The sequence below is a fragment of the Euprymna scolopes genome, chromosome 3, assembly GCF_053919585.1.
Source record: "Euprymna scolopes isolate OS-2025 chromosome 3, ASM5391958v1, whole genome shotgun sequence".
Lineage (NCBI taxonomy): Eukaryota > Metazoa > Mollusca > Cephalopoda > Sepiida > Sepiolidae > Euprymna > Euprymna scolopes.
In genome coordinates this window covers 125103819-125122994 of record NC_136484.1, presented here as the reverse complement: position 1 = coordinate 125122994, position 19176 = coordinate 125103819, and the positions used below count along the sequence as shown (strand labels likewise).

Sequence of the window (19176 nt, the reverse complement as noted above, 5' to 3'; positions counted from 1 at the left end):
AGCCTTGAGCTGTAAAAGGGAAGAAGAAACGGCGTGGGGGGGGGGGGCGTGTGCACCGAGCCCCTTTTATGGCAAACGAGTGCTACGTGACATTGATTGCAAATGAAAAAAAAAATAATCCTTAGCAAAGCACTCACTTCGTAGTCTCAAGCATCTCCGTCAGAAAATGCAGGAAGGTGAGTACCGTAACTTTTTCTGACAAAACAAAAATTAATAGCCAATGTAGCCTGGTTGTCCCACTCAAGACTTACCAGCAAAGAGTTGCTTTTTAGGGGTATGATTTTAAAAACGACTTTCGGAATAAGCACCCTTTGCAGGTAAGTCTTCAGTGGAACATACATTTTGGTTTCTTTGTCAAATTTGCCGTCTTTGTAAACAAAAATATCACTCATTAAAAAAAAACAAAACAATTCGAACTAAAATGGTTCCAGTATATACTGGAACCATTTTAGTTCGAATTGTTTTTTTTTTTATCCTAAACCAGAAACAAAGTACACGTAGAAACAAACGAGTTTTCGTTAAATTCTTTGCGCACACACAAGTTGATTTTTATGCTTGAACTTAAAAATACTCGCAATTAATTTGGAAGTTCAAACTTTAAATTGATGACCTAAGTATGGAAATTTGATGGCTACTCCTAATTTATACAAAAAATATAAAACTAAATATTTAAAATATTAAGAATTGGTGGTCTTCTTTAACGTCATTTATTCTTAACGAAACAAAGTTCAGTTTACTTATAATTTGTAAAAGGTTTGCAGACAAATTGTGGAGCCCCCTCCCCTCTACATGTACACATCGCAAAATTTACTTTCACCGATTTTTTTTTTTTTTTTTTTTACTATACACATAAATTCGAAAAAAGTTGTCATAACAAATGTTATCAGAGGAAAGATAAGTTACTGGATAAGTTTTTAGTGTCTTTATTTAATGTAAAATGTTTATTCGGTTCGAAAAAAAAAAATTAGTGTTTATTGGTATATTTGAAAAAGACAAATAGCGGCGAGGTCTCTTGAATACGTTAAGTTTAGGAAAATGAGTTTAAACTAAAAAATACTATTAGAAACTCGCTCAATATGTTACCGTGACATAAGACTGACATATATTCGATGGGTTTCTTAAAGTATTTTGTATAATTTTTTTTAGTTTAAACTAATTTTCCCAAACTTAGCGTATTCACCACCGAGCTCGCCGCCATTTGTCTTTTTCAGAAATACCGATAAACACTTCATGTTTTTTGGCCTGATTAAACATTAAATAAAAACACTAAACTTTTCCATTTAGGTAGAAAAGTAACTTATCTTTTGATAACATATTTATTTATTTTACACACATTTGTAGACTAAAACCCTAGGTTACCCCTCCCCGCCGAAAAAACGAGGTTTTAATTTGATTATATGTGAACATCTTGAAAAACTTCGCATAAAGAAAAACGGGAACTTCTGCAGTTTAAACCCCGTTTTTCCGTGAATCTGACGACGAAAACCGACACGGAAAATGCCGAATAAGCTTATTCTGAGAAACCGAGTGGCAAAGAGACGCGATCGAGCAGACGACACTAAATTGGAACAAAGAAAGGTACTCATGCACTTATTGATCCGTTCTGAAATTTTATTTAAAAAGCCATTCTTAACATGGGGAGGGTGTTTTGTACCTATTCTGTACTTTAACCTTACAATTGAATAAAAAAAAAAAAAAAACTGTAAACTTGGAAATACGTTTTAAAAGATACCGCGGATCAGTAAGTGCATTAGCACCGAAAGGAAAGGGAATAGTTTCATTGCATTTCAAACAAAGGTCAGTGTCAAGTTTCTTTCAAATGACGACTTTTAAGTTTTCGGTGGTGCTGAAAACGAATATCACATTTAAATTTGGGACAGACAAGTAGTTTTCATGATATGAAGAAAGTACTTTTTCAGGAAGTGTGGGATCACTTTCCTATGTAAATTTAACATAAAATGACCACCACTTTCCGACCACCCAGTAATTTCTTCATATGAAAACAAAATTAACTGATATTCGTTTTCAGCACCCTTGAAAACCGGCGATGTTTTAAGATTCGTTTTATTTTTTTTCTCAATTTAGGAATAATTACGAGATTAAAAATAATGCTATGAGAATAATTATGAGATAAAAAAAAAAAAAATAATGCTATGAGAATTGAGATAAAAAAATAATGCTATGAGAATAATTATGATAAAAAAATAATAATGCTATGAGAATTGAGATTAAACAAAAATGATCAATAATTACGAGATTAAAAAAATGATATCCGTAAGTCTACAGGAGCGGTTTACAAAAACACTTTTGCTTTTCACTTTTTTTTTTTTTTTTCATTGTAGAACTTTTATAGTTTTTTAACATGTGCTTCTGCAGTTTAATATTTCAGAAAAGTTGTCTACATTAGGTAGGACGTTAAAAAACGACTCTGGTGTCTAACTGTCCCGTGGGGAGGCAGTGTAAATAGGTACACTGGTAGGAGGCGGTGAAGGGGCGGGGGTGTTGTTGCGGCTGCCCCCCTACCTAATGTAAACATAATTTTTCTGAAATATTAAACGGTCCTTCTGCTCGGTTAATGTCGGCACGTTACTTACGGAAAAAATGTTAAACTACAGACGCACCTCTTTAAACCCATACAAGTTCTATAATTGAATACCTCCCTTAAAAAAAAGTGTTTTTGTAAACTGCTCGTGTAAACTTATTAGACAGCATTTTTAGCCTCCTTCATTATGAAAAAAATGAACAAATCTCTTAAATTAAAAAAAAAAAAAAAAAAAAAAAAAAAAAAATAGAAAAACAGCGCCTGTTTTCGGGGGGGGGGTGCTGAAAACGAATATCGGTTAAATTTTTTTTATATGAAGAAATTACCGGGTGACCAGAAAGTAGATGCTCATTTTACATGTAATTTATATATTTATTTTTGAAAGTAATTTCTTCGCATCATGAAAACTACTTATCTGTCTCAAATTTAAATGTAGTATTCGTTTTCAGCACCACCGAAAACCTACAAGTCATTAAAAAAATTTTTTTTTTTTGGGGGGGGGGGGGAGTTGGAAAGAAACTTGACATTAGCCCAAACAAGTTTCTATTCTTGTGACAAGGAAGGAAAATGAAATGTTTTCCTTCAACCCACAGAAACAGCTTTCCTTAAGGAAATAGCCTATCCTCGAGAAACCACAAGCCCCCCCCCCCCAAGTGTAACCCTAACTTCTCACAATGAATGTAAAATAATAATTAAAAAAAAAATATTTTCAAAAAAATTTTTGCAGAAAATGCATAAAAAAATGCCGTTGTCGGCTGCATTGTTAAAAAAAAAAAAAAAAAAAATAAAAAAATAAACTCTTTGAAAAGTTTTACGGAAAATATTCCAAAAATGAAACTAAGAAAAGTTCTTTGTTAAAACAAATACTTTTTCAGTATTTCAAAAAAAAGTAATTTTTCATACAAAAAAATAAAAAAAATTGTTTACTAAAAAAAAAAAAAAAGGCAATAAATTATTATGTCCATGTTTTATTTTTGTTTCTTCGGTTTTTGGATACTTGTGCATTTAACGAACAAGACGTAACTCAGCACTTGTTCGGCTTTGTCCGACGCATGACGTCAACAGCCGGATATAACCGAGCGTTGCCGATTAAGCAGACGAGAATTTCGCTATCAATTGGAAGAGTCACAACTCAAGAAACGCTTATTTAAAGAGTTAAAAAAAAAAAAAAAAATTGTTTTAAAAAGATAACTGACGAAATAATGAATATTACAAACCCTTCGGACCAGCTCCAGACCCCAGAGGCTGCACTAAACTTTTGCCAACAACGGAAATTGTTGGCAGAAGAGAAAAGGTGTTTACATTTTGGCCAGGATTGTGTACTTGCAAAGAGAACAAGCCTTTCCGACGGTTACGGTTGGAGATGTAGAAGTGTAACATATCGTCGATGGACCTCCATTAGGATTGGGACCTTCTTCTCAAAATCCCGACTAAACATCGCATGGGCGTTCGAGATGGCATCTACAAAAAATCTCCATCGCGAATGTGGGTTACGTTCTCGCCACACAATTGTGGATTGGAAAAATTTCCTGCTTGATTTATACAGGGACTATTTTCTTAGGAATCCCCGGCAGATTTGAGGCCCAGGCCATACGGTAGAAATCGACGAGTCCGTTTTTAACCGCAGAAAACACAACGTCGGCAGACTTGTGACACTGGTCTGGGTCTTCGGTGGATACGACCCCGCCGAAAAGGAGGGTTTCTTGGTCACTGTACCAAATAGGAATGCCGAAACCCTCCTTCCACTAATAAATAAAAAGAAATCCTTGTTTCTGGCAAAAAAAAAAAAAAAAAAAAAAATGTACAAATAGCCCTTGTTCCTGCCCCCCCCCAATGCTTTTTTTTTTTTTTGCCCTTTTTTAGTTTTTTTTCCATTTATTTGACATAGAGCTGCAAAAACAAATTAAAATAACTTAAGACATAGACAATGTTTTTTACGTTAAAAATTGAAGAAAAAAAAACAGTTCAGACAAAAAAGTCTCCTATTATTTAACAAAAAAAAAAAACGTGTTTTATATGTATTTATTTTGAAAAAAAAACAATTCCAAACAATAATTTAAAAAAAAAAACAAAACAAATGAACGGTAGGTTTTTACTTTTTATTTAATTTTTTATGTTTCTACATTTTACAATTTCATTGTACAGCTATTTTGTTGTATCGTTGTTTTTATTTTATCGCCAACGCTCGGTTTTATCCGGCTGTTGACGTCATGCGCCGGACAAAGCCGAGCAAATGCTGAGTTACGTTTGGTTCGTTAAATGCACAAGTACCCGGTTTTGTATCGTTCGCTCGATATAATCCGCCGGTTTTTGTTGGGCGTTGCCGAGCGAGACTACCGGAAAAACAGGACTTAAACTGCAGAAGTACCCCCCCCCCCCCAACGGTATATTTTAGAATTCAGTGTCTATTAGTTTCGCATGCAAAAATGTAAACTACTCCACTATTTTCGAGCCATTCCAGAGTTTTGAGCAGTTAATATATTGGTGTATGTGCACTTATTGAACTGCGTGATTTTTAAATAGTTAGGTACAGGTAAAATGAATGCCGATGCTGAAAATGTATAAACATTTTGACCCCTCCCTTTACTTAAAAATTCACCAAGAATCAGGGAATTAATCAATGTTAATGAAATTTTTAATATTTATCAAATAATGATCGCGACATATAATGAAGTAATTATTTTTATTTAAATCTTAGTGGAAATGTATTTTGTTTCAACAAAAAATACCTTTACTAAAGTTATGGTTTTTAGTAGTAAATAAAATTTTTTTTAAAAACGCAAGAATTTTTGCTTTTATATATATATATATATATATATATATATATATAAAGCATCGTAATTTGTAACAATAAAAAGAAAATAATTTTTACAGGAACATTACGAAAAAAAAAAAAAAAACACCCTAAAATTCGTATAATTGAATAACTCAAAGAAAAATGAATTTCTCAAACTACCGATATTACCATTGAATTGAGTAGTTTATTTAATATTTTCATTAAAAAAAAAATAGCAAAAATATTTCTACTTTTTCTTTCTTAAATTACAGATTTCGCATAATTTTTATTTTATTTATTTTTTTTTTTACAAAGTAATCAACACTTATCAAGGGCCGGGGGCCACTCGGCGATAAGGGTTATTTCGTGTACAGTAATCAATGGGATAATATCGTAGTAATCGCTAGTAATAGAGATCTGATAAAGTGTCTTAAGGGGGCGGTTCAACAGAAACTTGTTTGTTGGACTGCAAGATTTTAATAATTTCCTTGTTCGCAAGAATGAAACTTTCGGTGTAACGTCTCGTAGTTTTTTTTTTATATAATCTCGAACAATAAAAAAAAAAATTAAAACAGGAACATAAATAATTAAATTAAAAAATAAAAATTTATACAAACGTTCAGAATAGGAATGTACGGATGCATGTCGGGGGGGGGATCTGACACCCCTACCTCCTTTTACTGTCATGACTTCATTTTGAAACGGCGTTTCAATTGGCTATACTTTTGGGCTTTCGTATAATCGTGTTTACAAACCTTTATTTGTTGCGTTTTTGGCGAACTTAACAATTACTTCCTTTGTGAGAAGTTATTTTTGCACAAAATTTTTTAGCTCGCCATGAAAAAATTTTTCATAACTTTTTTTTTTCTTTCACGTGTACAAATATTTTTCCCTTTATGAAATCTTTCAAATACAATCAAAAAGTGGTCGGAAACCTACAAAAAAAAAAAATTATAAATCGGCTTTCAAAACTAGGTTTTTCTATCTTTATTCGCCCATTTTTGCCCATACCTATAAATAGTATTTTCAATTTTTAAAGTCTTTACGATTTTTTTTTATTAAATTGTTAGGTGAAAGTACAGAATGGTTTTCTAAAGGTTATTTCAGCACGGTTCAATGAGTGCATAAGTACCAATATGTTTGGTGCTTATTCGGAATGAAAACGAAAATCTAAATATTGAATTTCAATGATACCAAATCTTATCTATTTGGTTATGTCGAAATTAGTAACCTATTCAAACATTACGAAAAATGATAAAGTAGAAAATTATGAAAAGTTTTCGAAATAATCGTAAGTTATACTTAGACATTCCAAATTGAGTTATATTTCCCTTGAGTTACATTTCCGATAATGGCTAATTAATGGATATCGTGAAAATACGTTTTATGAAATGTAGTGATAATTGCAATATGACAGTTTAGTAGATAACATTGCATTTTAGTTGAAAAAAAGTTTTTAGCAGGAATTCAATGTTATTATCGATTTTCGTTCTTATACCAAACGTCTATTTTTTTTACCCACGAATATAGGTCAGTGACTTCCAGTTAGGTTTAAAATTGAGTTAGAAAACCGTAAAGAATTTGAAAAATAATGTATCAGAATATTCTGGAAAAAAAAAATAATTGTGAGGGTGAAATGCATCAGAATAATTTCGAATTTGATTGAAAGTGTCTAATAATACGACAGAGACATTAAAATAGATGGATAAAGAACATTTCAGTTACGCGTACACTGCGTACATTTGTCGTAAATTCTGTAGAAGTAAAAATCAAACTTTGTCTTTTCATGCAGACGTAGGAAAAGGCAATATCACGTGACAGGGTGTCCATTTTCCAATCAACACTCCGAGAAAACACTTTCTAAAATCTTTTTTCTAGCCATCTTCGCTAGGAGCCGCACGAAGCGTATAAAAGGCATTGCGCGCGAAATCGAAATCAGTTGAGTCAGATTTCCGTTCAGTTCAGGACTCGGTACCACGAATGAACAACGCGCTGTTTCAACTCCGTCTCATTGACGTAAAATCACTAACATTGGCGCCACGCACCTAAAGCCTTTTTTTTTTTTTTTTTTTTTTTTTTTTTTTTACAAAGGCATCACCACATTATCAAGGCCCAGAGGCCACTCAAGGATAAGGGTTAAAGAGTGTACAGTAGAAATTGGTCAATATAGTAATCATTAGTAATGAAAATTTGGTAAATTTGATAACTTATATGGAACGGCTCATCAAGAACTTGTTTACTTTAGACTTGAACACAACCATATTGTAGTCAGCAGGAAAACGGAAGACAATTCCACAGGCGTGCAGTTCTAAGAAAGAAGCTTTGTTCATGGAATCTACGTTTAGGTTTAGGCACAGATAAAGAGTGGGGGAAATTGATAGTGTTTACAGCTAGACGAGTGTTTCTTGTGAAAGTTTGGCGAGGGGGGACCATAGATTGAAGCTCAGTTGAACACTTTCCATGAAAATAACGATACATCAGAGACAAACTCGCAACATCTCTTCTGTGAGATAGAGGTTGCAAGGAGGAGAAAAGGACATCTCCTACGAGGCTACGAAGTCTATTTTGAACTCTATCAAGGCAGGACAAGTCCTTTCTAGCAGCTCCTGCCCAGATGTGGCAACAGTATTCCATCCTTGGACGTACCTGGCTCTTATATAGATAGAGAATAGCATCAGCAGTGAGATATCTACCGGATCGATAGAAAGATCCCACCATTTTTCCAGCGGCCTTGGCAACAGATTTGATATACGTGTTCCATTTAAGATCAGGAGTAATGGTCAAGCCCAGAAGCTTGTCAAAACTTGAGGCCTCCTGAAGACGAGAGCCATTCATTTCAATTGATGACAAATGTGGATTAGAATGTTGATGATGTAAAGAGAGAAGCTTGGTTTTAGATGCATTAAAAGTAACCAGCCACTCCTTTCCCCATTGTACTACGTGCTCAAGATCAGAGGAGAGAGAATTGGAGAGAACTTGGTCGTTTACTGTCTTAGATGTGGTACCATAAATGGTAGTGTCGTCAGCATAAATGTCTACAAATGATGTAAGGATATGATTTGGAAGATCATTAATGTAGATCAGGAAAAGAGTTGGGCCCAGGATGGATCCCTGAGGGACACCGGCATTAATACTGTGAGCTTCTGATTTTTTGCCCCTCAACTACTACTCTTATGAACCTATCAGAAAGAAATGATTTAATAATTGAGAAAACTTTTCCAGCTATACCATAGCTAGCGATCTTATGAAGTAAACCTTTATGCCATACCCTATCAAAGGCTTTAGATATGTCGAGCAATTGCCCTAGAAAGATTGCCACCGTCGAGAGATTTGCTAATCCTATGCGATATAACTGTAAGCCTGTTAACCTCACCGAATTAATTCTCCAAAAAACAATTATTTGTCACGTCAGACATTAGAGCAAAATTATCACATCAGAACTAACTAATAAAACAATTTATTTCCTTTTGTTAGAAAAAGCGAGACATTTTTCTCTAAATAAAACATTGCCTCAGTCGGAAGTTTCCTTTTTGGTACAGTTCTTTTACTCAAGTCTTATCAGACTCTATTTAAGAAATATATAGTTCTCACGACTTTTCCTGGTTCTAAACACCTTTATTTCCAAGAAACTGTTTCCAAGAACTATGAACATCTGGTAAATCATTTAATGACTTAATCTTTCCCTCGCGTGTTGACGCAGCAGCACACATAAAATACAACAAAGAAATGACTTCTCTTTATTGTTAAATAAAACTTATATGTTAAAGTTTGTTTGACTATTATGCAGAATCTGACACTCTTATTTGTTTTTGGTGAGGTGTGAGAGATTTTTTATCTGTGCACGTTGCTGATATGATGCTAACATTGATGAGGGTCAGCCATGCTTCGTTACCAGCCATTACGCTCGCTTACCTTACTATTACAGCGTCTTTGATTTCGTCGCCATAAGAATTAATATCGAGTACAAAATTAACGGTGCTTGAAGTGCTACAGGTCAGTTTCTTTAGATGTTATTTTAAACAAATATTACTTGTTATGCCGAAAATAGCAATATCCAAAAATTACGAAAATTCGTAGAACTGTAGGCACCGCTAAAAATGGCCGCAAAATCAAGTTGTTGTTGTTGTTTTTTTTAAACTAAATTACATTTATTAAAATCCATTATTTCTGAGTAACTTTTTTTTTTCCAGAAAGATAAAACCCTGAATTTTATCATATAGAAAACAGAATAATGTACAACTTTTTCTACTATTTTTAATTAAATTTTAAATGTTAAATTTTCGCAAAAAGTTAACAATTGACATTTTTTTTGTCTTGCACAAAAAACGTACTTAAATATTTAAAAAAAAAAAAAGGTTTTTGAAATAATTAATTTATTTATTGTCTAAGATTTAGGATGATTTTATAAGAGAATATGCAAAAATATTATATAAGTACCTGAATTTCAAATAATTCCACTTATTCATATAGGTAACTAGATATTTCGCGTCAATGTAGAGTCTAGATCGACTCCGTTTGCGTTTTATAAGAAAACTATGGAAGACCGAACAGGCCAAAAAACTTATTTTTCAGTGATGAAAATTTCAATGTATTATTAAGCTGAGGCTGGCCAGTACCAGATGGGTGACCATTTGTATGAGTTTGGTTTTTAATGTGTATGTGTGTGGGGGACAGGCTCCCCAAAATGGGGGGGGGGCAATTTAAAGCAGAATAAAAAAAAAATTATTTCAGCGCGTTTGGTCCACCGTAGTCGAAAGGCGGCAAACGTTTTCAAACGGGATCGAAAAAAATGATGCTATTTTTAACACAAAGGGCACAATATTTATCGAATTTTTTTTTTTTTTGTATCGATTATTCAAAGCATGCCTTGTTTAATAATGGTCATGCATTATTCGGCTCGCTAAAAAAAAATTGTTAATTTATTTATCAAAAATTTTAAAATGGCTTTTTTCGTATAAATATTAAAAAAATTTTTTGTTTTGCTTAACTTAAATTAATTATTTTACGTAACATATTCACCGAATTTCACACTTCAAAACTCAAAAGCGGGATAATTAAGCACAATCGAAGTTCTGATATTCAGACGTCAAAATAAGGTATGCAAACATTTTTTTTTTTTTAATCTATAATTCTATCCCTTACAACAACACAATGTTTTCAGTTTCAGATGATTATTTTAAGCATATTTGTTCCCACTTCAAAACAAGGGGGGTTTTGTAAGCAAAAAAAAAAAATATATATATATATATATATATATATATATATATATATATATCGTTTATGAAAAATAAGTACACTGTTATAAAGTTCATTCTTCTAACAATCGCTGAAAATTTCGTATTGATCGGATAATTACCTGATTTTTGGTAGATTTTTAAAAAGACGGTCCGTCAAAAAGTACTGACCTGCCCCCCCCCCCAGTTTTAGCGGTGCCTATAGTGTTCCTATTTCCTTGCCTCCCCACGTGAACAGACAAGATCCGTTTTTAATGTGGGGGAAAATCCAGCTCTCCAAAAGGGCATTCTGGATAGGAACAAAAATAAAAAAGAAATTCTCGGTCATGAAGGATTTCTCTGCCATTGACCGAGGACAGAAAGGTGAAGTGTAGCATCAGAACAGATAGTACTGTGAGAAATTCTACACTTATAAGCAAGTCCCTCATTGGCTGATTTGGTCACCCAGTCACCCACTGTTTTTGTTTAGACCAATCAAATTGGTCTGTTTTTAACTGCTATCGATGTGTTTGGCAGGCTTTTTTGATTGCCTTTCAAGTAGTTCCAGACATGCAACCAACGAAAAAGAAACACAGAACGTAAAGAATAACCAAAACGCAATTACTGTAGTCAAGTGCAATTGCATCCTTTTCTACCCCAGCAACATCGCTTTCTACTATGCCGTCTAATATTTCGGTACTTCTACACAATACAATCTAAGCAGTTTTTGTTAATATTAACCTGTTTTAGGTTAATTCAGCAAAATTTCGGCCCGCATCGTGTAGAAGCACCAATATAAAAAAAAACAAAAACAAAAAACTAGGCCCCCTAAACCTAGGTGGCAATACCCCATCCCAAATATCTAAATAATCCGCTTTTCTTTTTGAGCCTTTCTCCCTTTTCCATGCGCAAAATAAAACCTGGGAAAAACCAAATACAGTAAACAATTAGAAATATTGCCATCGTCTGGGCAATCAAGTAAATCAATATTAGTTGTGAGCGCAAAAAAAAAAAAAAAAAATAAATAAATCTGTTCGTTTAGCTACGTCACGACTATTGAAATCTTTAATGGACTGTTGTGTACATGCATCTGCACTATTAAAGTTATGTCACTTTAACACACGTAATCTGTACATGGGGGTTTTAAAGGGGTGGGAGACGTTGACGAAAGGGGCGATTGATAAGAGAATTGACGGGCAAAAGCGAATGAACTAAATTAGAGGATAGCTAAAGAGCAAAAAAAAAAAAAAAATTTACATTCAATTATTAACAAAATTATCTTATCTTGCCCAACTTGGCTAGTCTCACCTGAGAGCAATAGCCATTTGTTGCATCATTTCCCTTTATCACAAAATGGCTAGACTGTATCCTGTCTTGCATGTTCCTATTCACCAACTTCTCCAAAGACTGGATGCGACACAAGATAGTCTCTGTGGGGCAGGCGGGCAGGCCATAACCACGAGGACTAAAGGAACTGGAACAATCCACAGCGCTTTTTCAAAATTAAAAGTAAAATCGAAAGTTGCAATATTGAAGTTTAATTAACCAATGATATCTACTGGTCATGTCGAAATTAGTGAAATATCCAAAAATTACGAAAAATGTTTTATGTAATAATGAAGTTACTAATTGCGACATGACATAAGTAGATAACATTGGTTTTAGATGAAATTGGCATAAAAAGTAAATAACATTTTTTTTTTTTTTTTTTTTTTTTTTTTTTTAAATGGAAATTTATTTTTCCACCTTCCGATTTTCATTATCCAAACAATAGTCCAATCCACAAAAACTGCTTGAACCAGACGCTTGCTTAAGAGTCGAATTCAAATCTTTTTCCTTGCTTCAACGCGGGGGATTCTCTGGAAGGGAATAAAAATAAGAGAACGAACCTGTCCACCTTCCCCAATAAGGGTGTCTCAAGCCACCGGCAATAAACCAACTCCCTTGAATACTAGGAAGATAGCATCGAAGGACAACATTAAGACAAACAAATCAAGCTCCCTAGTGAACCAGGCTGTTTATTTAAAAATAATGACTTCACAAAATTATTTTTTCCTTTTCTGACGTCATCTATTTTAAAGTTCATTGTGAAAACCTGATTAGTTGTCAATCTATAGCAAACCGGCAAATTAAAAAAAAAAAGTCTGATTTTTTTCATTTATTTTTTTTAGAAGATTGCTAATTTGTATTTGAATAACAAAGATGAGATTAGTGCCCCGAATAATTGAAATAATACAAGAAATTTTACACTTTTAAGTATACGTGTTTTTTTTTATGGATCTAAAAGAAATATTTACCTCTAAACAAAAAATATTACTGTTTTTGGCCAGCAGACGGCAACCAATTGAAAGGTAATAAAGTACATTTTCTAAAAATATTTTCGATAACTTTATTTTAATACATTGCATTTTCTAAGACAATTTTTATGGGTTCTTTTATAGGACAGTAACGCATTTGAAAATTAAATGCGTCCATTTCCCGTAAATGCGTAAGGTACATAAATGGGATTTTTTTTTAAATTTTAATTCCAGCCTGGAATTTTAATCTACCGTTTAAATTCGAATTCTGAACAGAAACTACATAGTAAAAAGGTCGGCCATTTTTATCAACAAATAGCACAATGACTGGCGTATGTTTACTTCATGATCGAGTTTTGAAGTTGACGAATAAAAAGAAATATCTATTTACTTTTGCCTGGCTAAAAGCGTCATAACTTTAATCGGATTCGATGTACACCCGAATTTACTTATATATTTTATTCTGAGAAGAAAATGTTTACAAAATGTCGACAAAACAAAATTATGGGGAGGACGGGGCCTATCGTCTTTCTTGTATCTTTGACTCTGCTAATCCTAATTAGACCTCTGTCACCCTAATACCAAATTCACACCAGGTGTCGTCCTACTTAAGATTCCCAAATCTAAGGAGGGATTGGACTTAGTAATTCAGTCACCCCTGTTCGTTTGTTCGTACTTTTCTCAATAACCACGCCTTGGAATTTTTTGAAATTTTGCACGAACATTAGTCATGGTGAAAGTAATTTTTGCCGGAACAGATTTTCCAGGATAACTCTGGTTGTCCCCCTCCCTTGCCCCCAAATCGTTCGTTTGTTGTTTTGTTCACTTTTCTAAATAACCATGCATTAGATTCTTTTCTAAATTTTGCACAAACATAAGTCATGGTGAAAGTAAATTATTCACTCATGGACCCCCTCCCCCCCGCATGCTCGGCTTTTTTTTTTTTTTTTTTTTTTAACATAGATTATATATTTATAACTTAAAAAAAAAAAAAGAATTTAAAAACATTTGTTACTCCAAGAGGAGATCAATTAGTGGCCAAAGATGAAAAAAAGCTGGTGTGTGGACATCTTGGAGGTTTCCTATCCTGAGGGGGGGGGGCATTCACTCGACTAGCTAAGAACCTAAACTAAATAAATGGCTTACTTCAAGGGGGTCTTGGGCCTGACAGAATCTGGAATAGTATGCACCGTGCTCCGGTGGAAAACACTTATTCCAACTTGGCACCTCGTCATGCACATTAAATCGCTATTTTGATCCATCTTCTGTCACAGGCTGTGGGATGTAATCTTTTTCTATCACATCTGATGTTAACCTTATGTTGATGCTTGAAGAATGAGATCAGATCCTGATCAGCAACAGATTAAACCCCACGTTTCCCATTTAGTTGCAACGTCCACACCACTAGTCTTGCTGTGGCTAGGATCGAAAGAAACGCCATCCATCTCTCCTGTCACTGTGGCACTTGGCATTGTGGATGACGTAGGATGCATCAAGTGGGCGAGGATGCTCGGGATCAATAGGAGCAGTCACCACCGGAGTTCACTGCATTTGAAGAACACTTGTTCTGGCATGTCCTCTGCTGTGGACTTGAATTGGTAGTTTCAAAAAAGAAAAAAATAAAAAATAAAAAATACTGTGATATGCTGAGGGTCAACAGGCATTAGATTAGTGCATGGAGATAGTCAAATTTTAAATTATATATATTTTTAAATTGTCATTTTTAAAATAGAATGTATTTAAGTCAAATTACCGGATGCTAAGAACCCAGTCACCTCTCTTTGTGATCTGCTAAAACCAATCATCTTTTTAGCAAGTTAGTATAAAAGTTGGATTATAAAAATGTCCATATTTACTGTTTTTAAGGTGGTGTGGGGGAGCCATCCCAAAAAGGTCATGCAGAATGGGGGTAACAATATCTGTAGACTTATTAGCATTCTCTAACAAACCGGCAATAAACTCATTGCCTCAAAAAAAAAAAAAAAAAAAAAAAAAAAATGGAAGTAATGCTCAATGCAGTACAATACTACTGCAGGGTTTATCTTCACGCTAGCAGTCAATAAAACGGAAATATTTTGCGAAGTATATTTCATTTTGAGTAATGAAAAGATTGTGCTCTGTTGGTTCCGAACATCCATAGATAGAAAATACATTGCAAACTAAATTTTGAAGACATATTCTCGTAGCCATATATTTTGAAACCGTATTAATCAGATGTCAATGAAAAAGAAATAATCTCAGCAATTTCCTAGTATTTAGAAGATATACCCACATAACTATATATATTCTGAAGTAGCCTTACAATATTACATAAAACTACACATGATTTTCAGTTTCATCCGAAGGATCCGTTAGACATTTGTCTGACGAACTTTTAGGAGGTTGAAACTCAGAAAATTTTGTAGTTAGTCGCCATATTTTCATAACTTACTATTGCTACTCATATTGAGCACTAAAGAAAATATTAAAATCTATACATAAAATGTCTCCAAGTTTATGTGGATACATGAAATTACCATTAACGTGTAAGCGATGCTCTTTGTGTAAACAAATCGAACATAGGTGCTTCGGACGATGTCAAAACATTGTTGAACTCATGACTCGCACAGCAGCCACCGATAGCGTAGTGGTTAGGAGCCTTGACTTGAGTCGGGTTTCAATCCTGGTTTGAGGTAGTTGCCTGTCTAGCCGCACTGATGAGCTGTGAAAGCGAAACAGTACTGTATGTGGATGAACTATATATATATATATATCAATCACAGATGGCATAAGTATCATAACACAATTGCAGGTACTCTTCCTCTTTTCGGAATTATGTAATCATGTCTATATTTATTTTTTTAAGTTGATGAGTTTTTATTCTGATGAGTCAGGGCAGAAAATATTGAAAAATGAACATAGAAATTAGATGATTGTAGCTGTGCTATGAAGCAGGTGCTCTCAAAAATTCAACATTTTAACATGCTGAAAGAAACAAACTGGAAGATGAACATCATCTTGAAATTTGGAATATAGACTTGTCATTAGGTTATATGCTCTGTAGTTATGTTTAACATACATCGAGCTTCATAAATAAAAGGATTTGTGTAAAGGGTGAAATATAATTGAATAAACTGTTTTTTTTGCTTTTTCAATTATATTTCGCCTTTTACTTAAACCAATCCTTAATTTATGAAGCTGTAATTACAGAGCATATAACAATTAAATGACAAGTCTATATTCCAAACTTTATGTTGACCATCTTATCATTTATTCAATACGTTGACATTAACAATTCTTGACAGCAATGTTTCGTAGCGCAAAATCATTGATTTAATTATATGAATCAATGAATCTATTCTGCTCTCAACTCCTCAGAAGAAATAGCACCTATCAATCCATTAAAATAATAAAATGTATATGGGCATGATTACAAATCCGAAAATTGGGAGAGAACTTGCGATTACCTTTTATTTTTTATTTTATTACGCCATTTTATATTTTCATGTAAAGTCACTCAAATTTAAATTTTCATATGAATAAATTGTATTCATTGTGATATACACTAATAAAAAATATATTAATATTTTATTTATAATTAATATATATATATTTACTTAGATAATGTTAATAAGTGTAATATCTGTAACATTTTTTTTTTTTTTTTTAATTTAAAAAAATTTTTATGAGACTAATTACAAAATATATTGAATTTATTTCCAGTAATAAAATTTTGTTAATTTGATCTAAATTTTATATCCATATAGAATCTTATTTTAATTAAATCATTACATTTGCTATAATTCTTTATCATGTTATTTTTAATTAATATTATTGTTAATATGAAATGTTGTTTTCATTGTTATATTTTGATGGTTAACATGATGAAATTTAGAATATAGACTTTTGTAATTTATTTGTTTATATAACAGTTCAGCCCGGCTTTGCTCGGGCCTTATGTACTGTTCATAACTTGGTGCTCACACACATTTCATTTTTATCAAGTAAGGACAGTTATATGGTGAGGTCTGCATATGTGCTGGATATCTATAAACATGTCACACTTCTATTAGACGTCTATAACCATAAATATTCTGAAAGAACATCCAACTACTTGGACATGCATATTTAATTTTGATCAAAAGGTATAATTTAGTTTCCTTTCACATTGGCTCTGATCGTCGATGAAAAACAAATGCATCACACTCTGTTTGGGAGATATACCTCACACAGCCATATATATTCTGAAACTGCATTATCCAGAAATCCATAAAAGGTAATGTCACAAGCTCCTATAATTTTAGATGTCCATAACCATATATTCTGAAACTACATTAAACAGAATACTTGGATATGTTTTGATATTATGAAGGTGGGTATAATATTGTGGGGCCCGAGTTTGCAGCGAACATCCATAAAAAGAAAATGTCAGAAACTTGGACGATTCGTGAGATAGGCTTTCCATGTTCAGAAACTACATTACTCGCAAATCTATAAAAAGTAGATGCATCCAAAACTTCTATTTTAGATACAAGCAACCATGTTATTAAACTAGGGACGTTTTAAAAGTAATGGCTCCTATTTTTTGTTCCACTACAATGGATCTGAGGGATTGCAAATAACATAAATGAACTTATGCATACATGGTCTGGAAGGTTCACATGTTGTAGATATTGACAGTGAGATCCTAAGCAACCGTGAGTCTGTCTCTTATTATTTTTATGGCAAGTGTTCGTCTGAGCTTCAATCTATGGTCCCCCCCCCCGGGCCTGACTTTTACGAAAAACACTCATCTATTTGAAACCACTATCAATAATTTCCCCCACTTTTTATCTGTGCCTAAACCTAAACGCAGATTCCATGAACAAAATTTCTATCTTAGAACTGCATGCTTGTGGAACTCTATTTTGTTTTCCTACTTTCTGACTACTATATGGTTGTCTTCAAGTCCAACATAAACAAATTCTTGAGTCATCCCCTTAAGTAATCCAATTTACCAAATTTCCACTACTAACGATGACTGACATGTTCCGCTTGATCACTGTACACTCATTAACCCTTATCCTCGAGTGGCCTCCGGGCCTTGATAAGTGGTGACTCCTTTGGAGGGGGGAAAAAAAATGTCATTGAATTCTACCATGCAAAAAAAAAAAAAAAAAAATTGAACCATTCACCACCAAACATTTTAAAAAGCCAATTCGGTGATGTCAGTACAATTAGATGAATTTACTGATTTCTTTTTCTTACTTTGAAGATTGTAATGCTGGGTATGGAGCAGCTAAACCAGCTGCCAACATTCCCCTGCTTTTTATTGAAACCAACCGAGAGCTCTTTTTAGTATCCTCGCTGTTCCCTTGGTGATAGATGGGAGTGACAATACATGCTCTGGACCTTTATGACCGTGGCATTGTTCACCGCAGGTAAAAGTGGATTGAGAATGATTGTGACTATGTAGAAAAAAATTTGGAGCACAAAAGGTCAGTCGTTTTAATGGTACCACTCTCTTTGTAGCTCTTCAACGTTTTAGGGAAATTGAAAACCTACTTTTTGATTGTATTTGAAAGATTAATTTAAAAAAGGAAAAAAATATTTGCACATGAAAGTTTCACAGCGAGCTAACAAAGTCAGCTAAATTTTGAAATTAAATTTATTGTAAAAATCCTTAAAAAGATAAATATTAGTTTTGAATCTATTTCAAAGATAATTAGTAAACTAAAGTCCTAAGATACTGAATTAAATTAAAAAATCTTGTTTGTACCAAAAAATAGTTTAATTAGCCTCCAAAAATGAGACATTCTGCCTTTGCAGAATCTAAACAAAATGGAAGTCTCTAAACATGGATTATATGGAAGCCCAAAATTTCAAAGTCAAAAGGCTGTCTGAAAATGACGTAAAGTAGTTTAAGAGGGGTACAGGGTGCTGCCCCCCCCCATCTGTTCAACCGTTACATTCCTCTCATAAACGTTTGTATAATTTTTACTAATTCAATTATTTTTTTCTGTTTCTGCTTTTAAATTTTATTTTTCAAGTTTATATAAAAATTGTTTAGCGAAAAATTTCCTATTCATGCTAGCAAGGAAAATATTAGAATCTTACATATAGAAATTATGCAAAACTTGTCATCTAAAAGTAGAAATATTTTTGCAATTATATTTGTGTGAAAATATTAAGTAAATGTTTAATTCAATGATAATATCGGTAGTTTGAGAAATTTTTCTTTGAGTTATATCGAATTCATTAATAGAATTTAGGGTCTTTTTCATAATGTTCCTGTAAAAATTAAATTTTTTAATTGTTACAATTTACGATGCTTTTTCATAAAAGCAAAAATTCATGCATTTTTTTTTTTTTTTTTTTTTTTTTTTTTAC

General features: G+C 33.1%; 1 protein-coding gene across 19 annotated transcripts in view; it reads left to right on the top strand.

Moving 5' to 3' along the window:
* The window catches only part of LOC145258350 (cGMP-dependent 3',5'-cyclic phosphodiesterase-like), an 889144-nt gene that overhangs the window by 388745 nt on the left and 481223 nt on the right, over positions 1 to 19176 (top strand). Inside the window, exon 1 of one of the 19 annotated variants that reach the window (XM_080116611.1) lies at positions 12660 to 12882. The exons of the other annotated variants lie outside the window; for them this stretch is intronic. Coding sequence (XP_079972737.1) covers positions 12806 to 12882 — 77 coding nt within the window. The 5' untranslated portion in view covers positions 12660 to 12805. Of the gene's footprint in view, positions 1 to 12659; positions 12883 to 19176 lie in introns of those variants that run through there. 19 annotated transcript variants of the gene reach the window in all.